General features: G+C 37.8%; 1 protein-coding gene, 1 long non-coding RNA gene and 1 pseudogene across 5 annotated transcripts in view; 2 read left to right on the top strand and 1 right to left on the bottom strand.

Annotated features, from left to right (window-relative positions):
• The window catches only part of LOC131785884 (delta-1-pyrroline-5-carboxylate dehydrogenase, mitochondrial-like), a 71,515-nt gene that overhangs the window by 46,717 nt on the left and 8,753 nt on the right, over positions 1-16,045 (bottom strand). Inside the window, exons 14-21 of one of the 2 annotated variants that reach the window (XM_066171687.1) lie at positions 15,574-15,621; positions 15,111-15,155; positions 14,929-15,014; positions 13,945-14,011; positions 13,760-13,828; positions 13,062-13,114; positions 12,852-12,970; positions 11,700-12,297 (exon numbers count right to left, since the gene is read on the bottom strand). In XM_066171687.1, the coding sequence (XP_066027784.1) occupies positions 12,185-12,297; positions 12,852-12,970; positions 13,062-13,114; positions 13,760-13,828; positions 13,945-14,011; positions 14,929-15,014; positions 15,111-15,155; positions 15,574-15,621 (600 nt within the window). In that variant the 3' untranslated portion in view covers positions 11,700-12,184. Of the gene's footprint in view, positions 1-11,699; positions 12,298-12,851; positions 12,971-13,061; positions 13,115-13,759; positions 13,829-13,944; positions 14,012-14,928; positions 15,015-15,110; positions 15,156-15,573; positions 15,622-16,045 lie in introns of those variants that run through there. The other variant, XM_066171688.1, reaches the window with a different exon arrangement.
• Positions 873-2,281, top strand: LOC136283269 (uncharacterized). 3 transcript variants are annotated; one of them, XR_010718680.1, is made up of 4 exons: positions 873-1,146; positions 1,239-1,310; positions 1,625-1,703; positions 1,966-2,281. It is a non-coding gene; the product is annotated as an uncharacterized lncRNA (long non-coding RNA). The 3 variants fall into 3 exon arrangements; XR_010718681.1 differs by lacking the exon at positions 1,625-1,703; XR_010718679.1 differs by lacking the exon at positions 1,966-2,281 and having other exon boundaries at positions 1,625-1,764.
• Positions 2,766-6,123, top strand: LOC131785918 (uncharacterized; annotated as a pseudogene).

Genomic DNA, 16,045 nt, shown 5'->3' with positions numbered 1-16,045 from the left:
TTGATTAGGAAGAGGAACAGGGGGCTGGTTTCACTTTGGTATTCACAGGTGACTCATAATTCTCAAAAACTGTTTCACAATGTCATTGGGAAATCATCAAAAGAATACTTTAAAGGCCTGTTAACAGCTTCATCATCTGGAAAATTAGCCTAATGTTCTTTGAGAAGTATAAAGCAACTAACTACAGGGGAAGCAGAACTGGGAGCAGCAGAAGCTGAGGGAAACGTGGGGGGGGGGGGGGGGGTCAACAACTACACATTCAAACAAAACTATCATTCAAATGAAGTAAAATTATCACGTTCAACATGAACATACTGATCTACTGCGAAAAATAGAGTTAACTTTGATAATTCTTGTGGATATGCATTCAAAAATCAAGGTTGCTATGTTGAATTTGTACCAAATGAAAACATTTCACTCACTAAAAGCTGCAGACTCTTCCTCCTGCAGCTCCTCGTCGTCACCACCTTCTCCTTCCCTAAAATATCAACATGACGATGTTTGCGTTCCGCTCGTTCCTTGGAGTTAGCTAATACAAAATAAAAGCCAGTCTATGACTTCACGTGCATCTGTTGTATAGTTAAGGGGAGTAAAACGTACAACTGTGAGAACGTTTGATGAGGCAGCTTTCACGTTCAAATCGATAACAATGTCAACATGCAGAGGTGAGACCCTGAAAAACATGATTCCGAAGAGCGATGGCCAGTGTCAGGGCTGAACCAAGACGAGTCACAAGAGATACGATCTAACGAGTGTCCCACGATAATTCGCCATTTTGAAACCGTGAGGGGCTTTAGGACGAAACCACCAGCTGCTGGTACACTTCATGATACATACACCAACTATTACAGTGGCCATCATTATGGCGGAAAGAAAGAACGCGTTTTAATTTTATCACATTTTATAAAAAGGAGCAAGTATATTTCTCGGCGCTGACATTCATTCTTCCATAGCTCTTTTCTTTTGTTACAACGAGCATATCAGACTTTCCCGGAGAATCGTGATCGTGTGGTATTTTTGTATTTAATTTTTTTAATTCACACCGATCCATTTTCGATATTTCTTATTTTTTTTAGGAAGCCCAAAGTCACGAGGAGGATCCCCCAGCTACTGCTGGTCGTGCAAGAAAAAGAAAGTCCTCTTTTTGTAAGTTTTATATTTCACGTGTGGGAGCATGATTTCATTGTTCAGGTTGCAAGCTGTTGTATATGAGATTTTCATTTTCTATTTTCTCTCAGGTGGCGTTTGAGACAGACTCAAACAAGCGTAACCAGATGGATAGACGGTACATGAAGTCTATGCAAACAAAAGTATTTCAGTGTTTCCTTTTTTTAATTTTATATATATATTTTTTATATTTATTTATTTATTTATTTGAATTTCCCAATGTAATTTAACAAGACTTTAAATAAAAACTGTTTTTTAAGCTCATGATATCGGGGTTGAAATTGTTTGTATCTAAATCCCTTACAATGCAGTACCTCAGGATTTTTTTTTATTCTAAACTTGCCCTACCTTCCTTCCTTCCTACCTTCCTTCCTTTCTGTCTGTCTGCCTGGCTTTCTTCCTCTATTTTTTGCTCTATTTCTCTCTTTTTGCTTTATTTCTCTCTTTTTGCTTTTAGATGCAAGAATGGTATGCTAGGACTAAGCTGTCAGCACTCTGCTTTGCATTTTGGAAAGGCCAGTTCTGGATTGCAACAGGTTTAATGCTTTGACAGTTTAAGGCACTGATTGATGTTATTTATAGCCCACAGTATATTTTAAGTCATGGAAGATATGGAACATTTTTCTGATTTCTCATTCACTTCTCTATACAAGTAATACTTATTTTAACTAGTTTAATTCATTAAATTCTGAGTGCATTTTAACATCATTTTGTTTTGCATCTGTTATAAGTACCCACCTTTCTGCTTCCAGATTTTAATTTACAGTACAATACAGTTTGAATGTTTATTTCCTATAGTGCAACAAGTTCAAGCTCAAGAAATGGCAGCTGATGATGACATACCACCAGAAGACCCTGTGCAATTTAGAGTGGTAGATCTGAGGAAAATGGTTGTTAGGGAAGTCAAAAAAGATGGTAAAGAAATTTAAAAAAGCAAACTGGATAAACGGTTCGTTTTTCACAAATGCAAACAATTTTGGGGGTGATATACTTAAAAGGCTCTGCAATTTGTCTATTCTAATCGTACAACCCACAAGTTTGTTTCTCTAAAGTGCTAAATTGAATAGTAACGCAGTTGTTAAATGTAAAACTTTAAGCACCCACTGTCAATTTTCCCGTAGATTTGCAGAATTTATATGGTATATTTTCATGTAGGGAGATCTGAGCCTGGATGGGGGAAAGAAGCATGCTGACCAGTTTGGTGGCCTGAAGAGGTTGAATTCACAGATGTAAATAAAAGCAGCAAGTAACCACATCTGGAGGATTTAATTTCAATAATGAATTCATACAGAAATTGGAATCAATAACAGCACTCTCAAGAGGTTGACATCACAGTAAATGGTTCTGCTCACAGTCCTGTGATTCCCATTCCTGTATCATCGACACCAGCTTCTACTTTTATTTCTGATCCTCCCTCATCTGCTCCTGAAGTTTTAACAAGCCCCATTTGCCCTCCTGCTCCTTCATCAACACCTGCTGTCACCACTTCCATTTGTGATCGTACCTTGGCTACTCCTGAAGGTCACATTTAACCTTCTCTTGTATTTGAGGACATTGTAAAGAAGAAATTTGGGAGTGAATCAGTTTACTGCGGTAATATGTGGCAATCTGTACTGCAAACCTGCAGTAAACTGAATCAGATCCAAACATCAAAGATGCTGAGTATTCTAGGAAAACTGAATGAAGACGTAAGCTTCCTGTTATTAATTGAACTCCTTTTTGTTCATTACTTTTTTGTGCATGTATGTGTGGCAAACAAATAAACAAACACACCATTTCATTTATTTATTTCACAATTTAATCTAGTCTAGGATGCAAGTATTTTGTTTTGAATTTACTATTCCTGAACATTTCTCTATGTCATTTCATCAGCTGTCAGCTTAAGTTTTAATACCAGTTGTTCAGGTAGAAGCTTGGTAAGGGGGCTATGTCCAAGCAGTTTGGTCCTACTAACTCCAAAAGGTGGATATTGTTTATTTAAGGGTCCACTAATGCCAGGCCAATTCCAGCTCTTTAGTGTGATGTTCAAAAAGTTTTTTTTTCAACTTGATGATTAGGGTTGGGACATTTAATGAGGAATCCATCATGAGGGCAAACATTCATGAGAGTTAATTAACAGCCTTTGACTATTAATATTAATGTTATTTTGTTTATCAATTTGTGATCTACCTATTAATGCAAAGTGTTTTTTCCTTTCCTAGACTGAAATCCATATAATCATAAAGCCCCAAATTGCAAGGGACATTTTAGGATGCATGGTCAGATTGCCTTGGGAGGTGAATTTAAGTTTATCTCCTCACCACCTGGAACATCTCCTGAAGATCTCTCTATGTCAGCTTATCAGCCGTAAGAATCAGCGCAGACTTCCTGAGCAGTAAAAAGTTCAGTAAAAGTTATTAACTTGGAACGATTATCATCATCATTATTATTGTTACTATTATCATTATTTTCATTTATAAATTTTATTGTATTGGTTGTTATTAACTTTATATTCTATTGCTTTTAGAGATTTTCCAGCTATGTTGACCAGTCCATTTGTGAGCTTGGTCTGGAGCCATTCTCCTCAAGTGGGGATGGAAACTGCTTTTATAATTCACTATCCATACTCATGTCTGCACATGAAAGTGATGTTGAATTTTTTAGACCAGGTGTAGCAATGTATGGTCTTGCTCACTATGACCACATTGTTGATGAAGTAAGAACAATCAGTTATTTTTTGTTATGTTTGCTAAGCTTATTAGTGTACAATTTTAACATCCTTGTTTTATGTTTTAAGTGAACTTTAACAGAGGTTTACCTCTGGATCTCCTTTTCAAAGCTGAGACTGAGGCATGATAAATCAATCTTAAATTAATTTTTGTAAAATTTATTTATTAGTTCTTTCTTTAGGTGCTTGTTTATGTGGTTGCTTGTTATACAGAAATATTTTAATCCAGCTGTTAGAGAAATTTGCTACTTTGATATTCTCAGATTACTTAGCAAGCAATATAAGGTTGTGGTTTTTTTCGTTATCCTCTAAACACTAACTGCCATTCATGTCAATTCATTTCTTTTCATCAACTTCATTTGTGACATTAACTGCTTACAAAACCCAAAATCGTTTGATCACTTTTGATAATTACACAATTATTTTTTGTGCACATGGTTTTCAATCATATTTGACAACTGTCCAATAAACTAATATTTGTAGTAGCTGGAGAGATAGCTTTATTAAAAATCCCATGGCAGCCTAATAAGGCTGAATTGCATGATTATTTACAATACAATACTGGCTAAAATTGTAGGAATAGTAGCCATCTCAGTGTCGTGTTAACCGTTTCTGTTGTTACTTATGACCCTCTCCTTAGAAGTAACTAAACTGCATTTTGAAAAATTATATTCCGTTCGCAATATAACTTTAAAAGGAGTTACTTTGTGCTTCTATCATATCTCTTTTTACAGAATGCGTGGCATTTTAGTGATAGAAGTGATGCTTTGTAGTGAGCAGCCAGTGTGAGCCTTTCACCAAACGAGGTTCAGGAAATTAAAGGCAAATCCATTCAGGAAATTGTCACAAAAAGTGTCCAAAGCCAAGTCTTCAATGCCTTAAAAAATTTTACTGATATTGGTAACTAACTTGTTACTTGTTCGTTTTAAGGACTGGCTCGTTTCTCCAGGCAAGTTGGCATTACAATACTGACATCCGCATTTTTTTAAAGAACTCTTACGGGCAACCTTTGCTGCCGGCTTTTTGAAGAAACCAATACAACAGCACTGCGAACTGTCTGGGGCTGTATGGTACCACACAAAACAAAGTCCTCCTTGTTGCTTCCAGCCACTTACAGGACAAGGAAACACCTTCAACCATATATGCCTCCTTCTGCCGTGGAAGTGTGGTGCATTAGATGCTTTCTTGTGCGTTTTTCAGGCGAGGATTTAACACCCAACATTCAAGTCGCAATGAGATGGTGCAGTGCCTTACCTGCTTTGAGTGGTACCACTGCGTTTGTTTGGGCATTTCTTTCGAAGAGGCCAAGGATTCCACCATAGTGGATTGTGGCTGCACGTTGCCCCACCCATATCGGAGTTACGACATGTGAGTGTATAGTGGAATCCCTATTGTTCGAACCTCCTGATAACTCGAACCCTTGAAATGCTGTTTCCCTTCCCTCAGTCAGACACTGTAACTTTACCCCGATTCCTAAAGCTACCTTATTATTTGAACAAAGTTTTGTTTATCTTGAATGTTGGAAAAAATCTTGATTCCACTGTACTTTCTCTGCTGCTTTTTTGTTTTGGCTCGTTTATAATGTTTTTAAACGTAGCGTTCTTTTCATTTTATCTATTATATTTTGTAGATCGGTGTACTCAAACCAAGGTAGCATTCTACGGTTTCTTGCGAAGGCATATTTGAAGGTTTGTACGTTAACGATACACTTATTATAAAGATTTTATCAAATCTAAATTACGGGTTAAAGTTTGTATTGCTTTCTTTCGTTTTCAGACATTAACAACAGAACTCCTAATTAACAAAAGTATACATTAAGGTTGGCACTGAACACCAAACATCGTCCTTTGTCGCACCGAGACTTGATGAGGTTGGTAGCAACTGGACCTCTCGGAGGACACGCGGTAATTCTATTTGTAGATTTAAAAATGTCTGAACAAAAAGAATTGCCATACTTAGAATCGCTTGTAGGACATCGACGATTACTGATTGTGTACAGGGACAAGTTGCTTTGCTACGTAATTTCGTTTTTTCAGTGTTCTTTAAAATATGACTGTTTAAATGCCATTATTCCGCATAACGCAAAAATAATATGCTCGCACGGCCTTAGTTTAGTTTAGTTTCGCGATTTTCGGCTATCATGGTACACAACATGCAGGCTGTTTAAAACTAACAAAAAAGTAAAGGGTCTTTGCGTTTTTTCGTTTTTTATCTAGTGCTTGTTGACATTATGATCCTTTCGTTTTCAAACAAACAGGCCGAGCGCATGACAGCAGTTGCACTGCCTATCATGGCTTCACTTACGAAAGACCTTTCCCTACAGACCCGGCTCTTTATGTCTTCATGGTGTTGTTAGAAATTAACCAACATCACTTTAGTCATAAAGTTTCTTAAGTTTACAAAAGGTTGGTGGGTATGAAATGAGTGAATACCCAACAGATAGTGCAATGCTTTTGAGTCATTATTCAAACATATTTCAATTCTGACCATGTGATCGATTTTTGTGTACAAATCAGTCTTCATGGCGTTGTTAGAAACTAACACCGCTTGAGTGGTAAAGTTTCTCAAGTTTATGAAGCGTCTGTGAGTACGAAATGAGTACACAACAAACAAACAACTGATCAATTTGTTTTTAGAAACGAATAACGCTTCTAAAGTTGTCTCTTAAACATATCCCTATTGTGATGATCATCTTTACGATGTTCTCGCAAACAAACAGCACTTAAGTGCATGATAAAGATTTCTTACCTATATAGCCTATTTACACTGCGTAAGTCTGATCTTTTAAGTATTTGTTTCTTTAGACGACTTGTCTTTTTATTTAGGGCGACATGAATAAAATTTTGGGCGACACAACTCAGGTTCCAGGCTACAGACTTCAGAAGAGATGACTTCCGAGCGACTTGACCGGTTACTACTAGACGCTGCAGACTTTTCCCTCTTCAATATCTTCTCCTTCGTTAAAAATATAAAAACGACAATTTTTTTTCGTTCCGTTTGTTAATTGAAGTTAACAAAGACAAAAAGCATACTCAAAATCGCCGTTGCATCGCACATAATCAAAAAATACACTCCTCTATTACAACTAATCAGCTGATCGGATTACGCGTCACGTTCGCTTTTGCATCAAATTCATCGTTTAAAGGGTGCCCTTAGCGAAAATTATGGAATATTCTGGTCTCAGATACGAGTTTTTGAATACAACTTAAATAATACACGCGATGTCAAACGCAAAAAAGGCTACTGGAGGTAAATAACTTTGCTTTTCAAAACCACGTGTTCGCTGTCGGTCGTTTGCGAGGGCTTTAGCTAAGTTCTCACCTCGATTTCTTGCCGCCGATCTCGACTGTTTCCTTCACCACTGTCTATTCCTTCGACAGAGTATTTGGTAATAAATATAACCACTAGAACATCCTTAGCGGGAACAAGATGGACCCTAAATATCCCCAACGCCGATGTAATCAATCACAGCAGAGGCCTCCCAAGCTTATGTCTCGAGAAAAAAGCGAATGATTTTAAACTTCATGAAAGCGTCACGCTTTCCCTAAGTTTTTCACTGGAAGTCAACAATATTATCCCATGTACAAATATCGCATTTATTTTGATCAATTTCATTCTTTTTATTTTTTACGAGACAATTTTAAAGGTCACCCAAAACTGCTCAATTTGTCTTCTGTGGCCCCTATAATTAAGCTATAAATATCGAGCGCTGCCAAATCCTTATTTCCCAATCTAGAAAGCTGATTATTTTACATATTTAAGAATGCTTTTATTTCAATACGTCAAAGGTGAAACAATTGCATTCTGTAAAATTTTGACCGAGTTATGAAACTTTAAACTAAAAGGCTCAAAGGTGCAGGAACAATTATGTGATGGAGTATCAAGATCGATGTTAATCATCATTTTGGCCTTTTTTTTAACGAAATGAAAATACTTTTTAATTCCTTTATGCAAATTAATTGCAATTATATTTTTATGACCATTTTCATTTTCTATGAGGCGCTAAAAAAGAGCCGTGTGTTTCTGTTTCACCTAATTAAATTACAGATTAATTTTGATAAAGAAATTCGACGATAGTTACATTTCCTTTTAATACAGGTACATCTCTTCAAAAACACACGAAATGTTTTTTGCTTAAAGCTTATTAAAGTGAAGACTTTTTAACTTTTTTGTGTGGCATTTCTATTTTTTGCGAAAGAATATTTGGCAAACTTGTTTATTTCTTCCTAGTTCAATTAAAATCTGTCGGGAACAAAACGATCTGTCGGCAACATTTTCAGACAAATCCGAGGCAGTGTTTCTTGGGACGTTTACTTTGTTAGCACTAAAAATGCCTGCTGTCTCCCCAAATTGTTCTCTTTACGAAATACTGCAAAGTCGGTTCTAGTGGGGAGGAAGTAGAGCATGCTTTGTTCTCCGAGTGTAACGCAGATATATCCGCCCATTTGGCGAACTGCTACTTGTCAAAATACAGCGAAGTTACAGAAGCCAAGTTAATCATAGCGAGAGCGGGAATTCAGCATTTGCCGAGAAGTGAGCTCGAGGGAATGACCATCTGCCCGAGGCACAGACACTTGTTAGGAAGATTCAAACGACTGCTTAAAGAAATCTTGCGCTTTTTTGGAATACCATTTAAATCAAGAGACAGGAAAAAAGACCTGATTGAGCAACTGATGTCCTTTATACAAGAATGTTAGTGCTTTAATGAAATGTGACACATGGGCCGCGGTTGGGATGACTGTCAGCATGGAGCCCTGGCAAACCAGTGATAGGGCATTTAGAGTGAATTTGTTGAAGAGCAATGTGCACCACCTCTAAGTACCCTGATGTACAGTTCTATATCGATGAATGAAAGTGCTTAAAGCATTAACATGTAATTAAACCCGTGAAAATTATTTTAAAATTGGCGCCTGTTATTTTGTAGTCATGCATTTAATGTCAAAACAAAAAATCATAAGCCTACCGTGACCGTGAATCATGTTGACCCTCACTCTATAGCATTTACGAGCATTTACAAAAGAGATTTTCTCTATTGGCTCCTCTAAATTTTCTCAATGATTTATGCCTTTAACTTAAATTACTAAATTCGCTCACCTACTTTTGGAAACGTTTATTAAATTAAATATACCAATTTCTATCGGTTACATAATTTCTCAATTTCTTCTGGGAGATTTTCATACTCTCGATGAGACATCATCATATCATGATTTAAATGCCGAACTAAATGTTTCTTTAATTTGAGTTCACCAGCCGTGAGACAATCTTTTAATGCTGGTATTGCGTGACTAGGCTAGTTCACGGCAGTCCACAGTCACGCTTGAAAATCTCCACGGCGTTAATCATGAGAACCAACTAGCTCACAATCTAAAAAACTTTCACAAATAGTAAGACGAAATTTTTCCCCAAGTACGGGTGAGTTATTTTCCCAAAGAAAAACGGCAAAAGAGGCCTGAAAAGATTATGCACAAGATAAAAACACTTGCGCGAAATGAACAACTTGGTTGTCAAAAAAAACTGGATTCCCCTAGCGCATTGTGTTCAAAGGAAATGGCTCTTGAAATTTTACGTAAAGCTGTCAAGAAAGGATACAACAGATGAGTTTCACATTTATAGGAACACTTCTTTGAACGGCTAAATGTTGTTACGGAAACTATTTTTGACACGTATTATAACACGAATGCATGAAGCTAATTTGCATGTGAAAAAATGGCCGAAACGATGACTTATATCGAACTTGATACTCCATCAGATAATCTTTGCGGCACCTTCAAGTACTTTAGGGCTGTTACGCTTTAGAAACCTGTCTGCAGGTCGAACCGCCTTATCGTTGGTTTCAATCAAGATGGCGAATATTTATGAAATTCGCCAAGCTCTCTACGGTGCAGGATGAGGAGTGCCCAAAAGTTTTATTCTATGTTTAACTTTCTGTTTCTAAGTAATTTTGAGCTGCAATAGACTTGACTCTAGATCAGGTCCCACGTAAGAGAAAATAGCTTTCAACCGCATGTATCTCACTCCTCACAAATTTCAATGCTCACGATAAGGTATTTTGAAAGTTTCATAACTCGGTAAAAATTTTATAGAACGCAATCATTTTACCTTTAAAGTATTGAAATGAAGTCATTCTTAAATATGTAAAATAATCAGCTTTCTAGATTGGGAAATAAGGATTTGGTAGCGCTCGATATTTATAGCTTAGTAATAGGGGTCACAGAAGGCAAATTGGGCAGTTTTGGGGTGACCTTTAAAATTGTCTCATAAAAAATAAAAATAATGAAAATGATCAAAATAAATGTGATATTTGTACATGGGATAGAATTTTCGACTTTCACTGAAAAACTCAGGGAAATCGGCGATCGGCCGAAATTTGCCTTATCCGTTCTTACGCGGACAGCCTCTTAAGTTACGGGAGGAACCGTCGAACACGTTGTCAGGAATAGTGTGGGGGTGGAATATGGTCGATTTACAACTTGAGATATTTTGAAATATAAACTTTTTACACGTAAAATTAATAAAACTTACTCCCATCTTGTCTTTTCGCGGTTATTTTAGGCGATTTTTGCCATTTTAAGGTTGATTTGCTGTAACAAGAATATCATACTCAGCAAATAATATTGAGATAACAGGTGTGAATTTAGAGCGTCGGTAACAGAATGGCTACGAACTCAGTCAAACTCACAACGTGGCTCCTGCAATTGTTACAGCTCACGCTTCTTTTCATTGACTCCTCTAAAGACAAACTACCTAGAGAAAAAGTTTGTTATCTGAGCGGAGAAAACCGCTTCACCTGCAGAGGTGGGACGAGGAAATTTTGTGTGAATTTCACTGTAACGTCACTTACGAAAAAGGAACAAGATCTGCTCGTGTCCGCTACCTTGGGCAATTGTTAGATCAATTGGGTAGTTTAAGAAGGAAATCAACCGCGCACTTGAAACATTCGATTCCCACTCGGCAATCTTGTAAATCAGTTTTTATAGTTATTTTAATTTTTTACAAATGATTGTAATTAAAATACTATTAGTATAACTGAAGATTCTTAACCGAGTTTAAATAAAGATCTACAACTACTACTACTTCTATCTTCACATTCTTCCACTCCTCTGAGTAATAAACCTATTCCCACGTGACTACGAACTATTTGATGAGGCTGGTTAAAGCATTTACTCTGACGAGGGGCCAACCCTCAAAACGTCAGCTTTGAAACTCTTTACGGTGGGAAATTTACGTTATCAACTCAGTTGATAATACCAAATTACCTTGTAATTCTATCCCACCGACGTGGCGACACAGTTTCTTTAGAAACTTGCCCCTTTGCCTGACTGGTAAAAGTATGGTATGTTACCGTCGGAGAAACGCCTGCCTCAGGCCCCTTTCTGTACTACCGTTTCGTTTGAAAACACATACTTCTTGATGCGTTTTTGCCGGTTATCCACACTAAACTACTCGGATCGTGTAGCGCTGGGAGAAACATATGTGATCGGTTGGCACTTTTAGAGCGCCTTTCGATTGAGTTGAAAACAGGTGAAGCGCGGGAAAACGCGAGTAATCAGGTCGCGATTGGTTTTAGTTTTATATCTGATTGGTTGGGAGGATTGCACGAGTTTTCTGGACCAATCACAGAGCAGAGTTGAATAAAATTACCGGATTTTTTGTAAAAACTGAAATTGCCCTAGTCATTTTGATTGACAGGTTCTCCCCGGTTTTCACCTTAGAGCTTCGTTTTACATATGAACACCTAAAACAGGTTACTTTGATGACAGTCTAACTTACTAATTATTTCCCTAATTAAAAAAGGTCTGGTTCCCACAACACAGACTGACAACAATTGAAAACGATCATGTTTATTTTTGCACAAGGCCAGAAAAATAAATTAAATACCCCGTTATTTGGACTTCTATCTTAATTGAACGCTGGGAAATCTTCAAGGTGACATATTCAGTGGTTAAAATTAGATAATTGATTTATTTATTCGTTTTCCTCAAGACATTTGTTCTTGATAAGAAACCATGCACATTTTCACTACGTATGGCTTGATATCAATGCATCTTCTGTACAAAATTTTCCCAAAATTATTCGAATTAAATTTCAAGTAAATAGAGCAATCTCATTCCCAACGTTTTTGAAACGCTTGTTAAAAAATCGTTCATTTAAAACTGCAAATCATTTGCGATGATTTCTGGACAGTTTCCGATTTCTTCCTTACTTCCTCTACTGCATTCACTCCTGCCCTTAGCGAGAGCAGAAATTTGCTTTGAAACCATCGAATACATTCTGTTCTTCTCAGAAAATAACAGCACTGACTGAAGTAATTCATGATTGATGCGGATATTTGTAGTCATCGATTGGTACCACGGTTTCTTTAACACTTTGTGGTGAGACCCATCTCAAGATGTAATGAGAGCTGCCTGCCTTGTCATTTGTTCCTGGAATAAAGCCACTGGTTACCATGGGGACAAATCAAACACTTTACTACTATGAATAATGGGGTAAGTTTCTAAAGAAACTGTGGTGCTGCCTCGGTGGGAGAGTATAGCAGGTAATTTAGTGTTAACAACTGAGTTGAAAACGTAAATTCGCCACCGTAAAGGGTAAAAAAGCTGACCAAGGGCTAACGCTCGAAACGTCAGCTTTTTTACCCTTTACGGTAGCGAATTTACGTTTTCAACTCAGTTGTTAACACTAAATTACCTATTTTACTACTATGAACGGCAAGCCACAAAGTGACCGCAGCGGTCAAAAGTCTACGCATGTGCAAACGCTAAAGCGACTACGAGGCGGTCCAAAATCTAGCTGTCAGGCAATCTCGAGCCCAAGGATCATTTTAGCTCCTTGTCACCGATATGGTAGCCAGAAAGCAAGCTGTCTCGCAGGAATAATAAATCAAAACTATAAACAACCACACGAGCCAAGGAGTTATATCATTTTAAAAGTGTATAGGAATATCGAAAGGGATGAGATAGTGACGTGGAAAACTAACCTGAAAGACGCGCACCTCCAAAAGGTTGCTGACCCACAACAGATCCAGTTGATTTGTCGTTGATATAAAAGTTACCAGCTGCATCTTTCAGAATATCAGCTGCTTCTTGGATAAAATATCTGCAAGGTTTTTCATCCCAAAATACAAGAGTAAACGCACTTTCGGTTCACTAACATATCTAATTTCGACTCAAAGCAGATAAATACTAACCTGTCTTTTGCAAAAATGGACCCGGTCAGAGCAAATGGAGAAGTCTTGTCTACCTACGAGGCATCAATAGTGAAATATCAAATCTAAAGCACAGGAACACTTCTGTAAGTATTTCCTCCACAAGATGGTCACAGATTCAGACTCATTCAAGATGGTCGCAGATTCAGCGCATTTCGTTTGCGCGTCGTAAACCAAAACCAAATTAAAAACAGTGCCCATCAAAACAAACGAAAATAAAGCGATTTTCATTTGAGTGTCAAAAGTAGTCGAAAATTTTCAATGACGTTGCTTTACTTCGCATTGTGATTGGTCCAGAAAACTCGCGCCACTCTCAACCAATCAGATACAAAACTAAAACCAATCACGACTTGGTCGCCTGCGTTTTTCCCGCCCTTTAGACTATATGGTTGTTTTCACTTGTAGTCCTCATGAGCTCATAGGTCGTAGGTCGTTGTTTTGAGTTAACGAAACTCAATCGAAAACTGCTCCATCAGAACCCAGAGTATAAAAAAGTAAAACTGACAAAGGTGCCGGAAAACAATTAACCGGGTTTGAAATCGGTTTTAAATTTATCAGCTGATTGGTTGAGAGTCTGCCAATCACAAAGTGAAGTAAATTAAAAAAACCAATACAATGCTAAATAATTTTCAACAAACCGTTGACAACTACACTCCTATATTAGCTAACAGTGCTCTTACTAATTGAAGCGTCTCCTTGCATTTTTGGTCTGGGTATACGTATACGGTAAGAACAGGGCCGAAAATTTCCTGAAGAAGAAATTAGACAGAATCAAACAAAATTAAAAGAAATGAATGAGGCAGTAATCAGAACAGTACAATTTATAAATCGTAAAGAAGAAAACTTTTGACAGAAATGCGTTTACCTCGTTCATGAGTTTGTCATCGGGTTTCTTAGTCTCGATGATAGTTGGTTCAACAAAATAACCCACACTAAGGAAGAAGAAGAGAAGGATTTCAAATTACTTAAGAACACAGTTTTCTAAAGGTATACGAAGTACAAGTTATACCTCGCAAATTTCATTATTGTTATTTCCACTTTTGTCGTGTATCGACTTCTAGAAGTGTCTGAAATTAGCGGATATCGTTACGAAAACGGACCCAGTTTTTGAAATTGGACCAAAACGTCTGAAAACCGATGTCCGAAACCAGTCAATACCGTCCAAGAACGGACGCAAGTGTCCGAAAGCGGACGAAAGTCTGCTATCTTTTTTGGCTGAAGTGTCCGAAGCCGAACGGTACTGTTCAAGAACAGACGCGATCTTCCGCAAACGGAAGCAAGTGTCCGAAACCAGATGGTATCGTCCAAAAACATACAATTTTCCGAAACCAGAAGCACAAAAAGTCTACTTCAGGAAGATATCGTCAGTTTGCGTTTACTTGCGTCAGTTTCCGCATGTTTCCATGTGATCTGGGACTCCTGCGCCCTTTTTTCTAGCCCGCAGAACAAGCGTAATTTTGTGTGGCAGGCGGAGGCAAGTGCGTGGCGAGCGCGAAGTGCGAGTCGCGCGAGGGAAGAGCAATTCGCGCTCACCTCGCGCATGCCTCCGTTCGCCTACAAAACGGATGAAAATAAGCCCGTTCTGCAGGCTATAAAACGGGCGCAAGTGTCCGAAATCAGATGGAAACGGACGCAAGTTTGCGGAAACGGACGATGTCGTCCTGAAGTAGAACGGTACCCTCCGAAAATCAAATTGTAAATAATCGGTGTCATGCAGAGGAGGGTATGAACAAGAAATAACTGAGAAACTTAACATTTACTTAATTATCATAATGTACTATTATCCTAATAATAACACTATGAGCAGCGCACAGGAAACATCCTTCTGGTAAACTCAAGTCAATCTCACCTGTCATCGCACTTTCCTCCGGCAATAATACTGAGATCTGGGCTTTCTTTGGCATAATCGATGTACTCTTTTATTTTCTTGTACGACTGAAAAAAAAAAAAAGAAAAAAAATCACTGGAATGTTAATCACAAACCTAGCTATGTACTTCCTCAGGATCACAAATTAGGTAAAAGGGTTTTACCTTGCCATCAATAACCGCTGACACAAAGGTATCGTAATCCTCTGGCTGCAATAAAAGATAACATTTTAACAACAGGTTACAGCGCTTTTCGTTCAAGTGTCGTTAAAGCAAAACCAAAGTTATCACAACAATCAATTAGAACAAGGAAAAATATCACAAGAAGTCAATGAAAAGGAAAAGTAAATACGAGTAAATCGCTTATTAAAAGCGCAGACAAACGAGGGCAAAAAAGACGAGATCGGTGTTAGTTTCGAATCTGATTGTTTGAGAGAGTGGCACGAATTATGTGGACCAATCACAAAGCAAATTAAAGCAAAACCAATGCAATCCCAGATTACTTTCGACAAACATTTGAAAATTACTGTATGAAGCGTGACAATCAAGGCTTGTTAAAATTAAAGATTGTATCAGTGTACCCTAGATAAGATGTCGAGAAAACCTCTTATGTAGCAAGCTTACTTACCGACCCCATTTTCAATTCTTTGTGTTTTTGGATAAGAAGTTCCTTAACCTAAAGTATGAAGAAAAAGGACTACTAGTAAAAACCAAAAAATCACAGGTATATTAATTGTATTAGTAATTAAGTAAAGACTTTATTTATAGGGCCGGTGCTTAACTCCGGTTTTCTTAGCATGAAGCGGCTAGCTACTCCCCCCTGGGTGGGATGCTAGTCCATCGCAGGGTTACCCCCAGCATATTTGCTGGTACCCATTTGTATACCTGGGTGAAGAGAAGCACTGTGAAAGTTTCTTGCCTAAGAACACAACACAATGACCCTGGCCAGGGCTCGAACCCTCACCACCCGATCCGTAAGCCACCGCGCCTCCACACTATTAATTGCATTAATTGAAGTTAATTATTTAATTAAACTCATTTTCTAGGTCTGTACAGTAACCTACGGAGCCTCCTTTTTCCTCTCTAATCATAAATTGGGA

The sequence above is a fragment of the Pocillopora verrucosa genome, chromosome 9 (genome assembly GCF_036669915.1).
Source record: "Pocillopora verrucosa isolate sample1 chromosome 9, ASM3666991v2, whole genome shotgun sequence".
NCBI classification, from domain to species: domain Eukaryota; kingdom Metazoa; phylum Cnidaria; class Anthozoa; order Scleractinia; family Pocilloporidae; genus Pocillopora; species Pocillopora verrucosa.
Note: the sequence above shows the minus strand (reverse complement) of the source record. Positions and strands in the feature narration are given on the sequence as shown.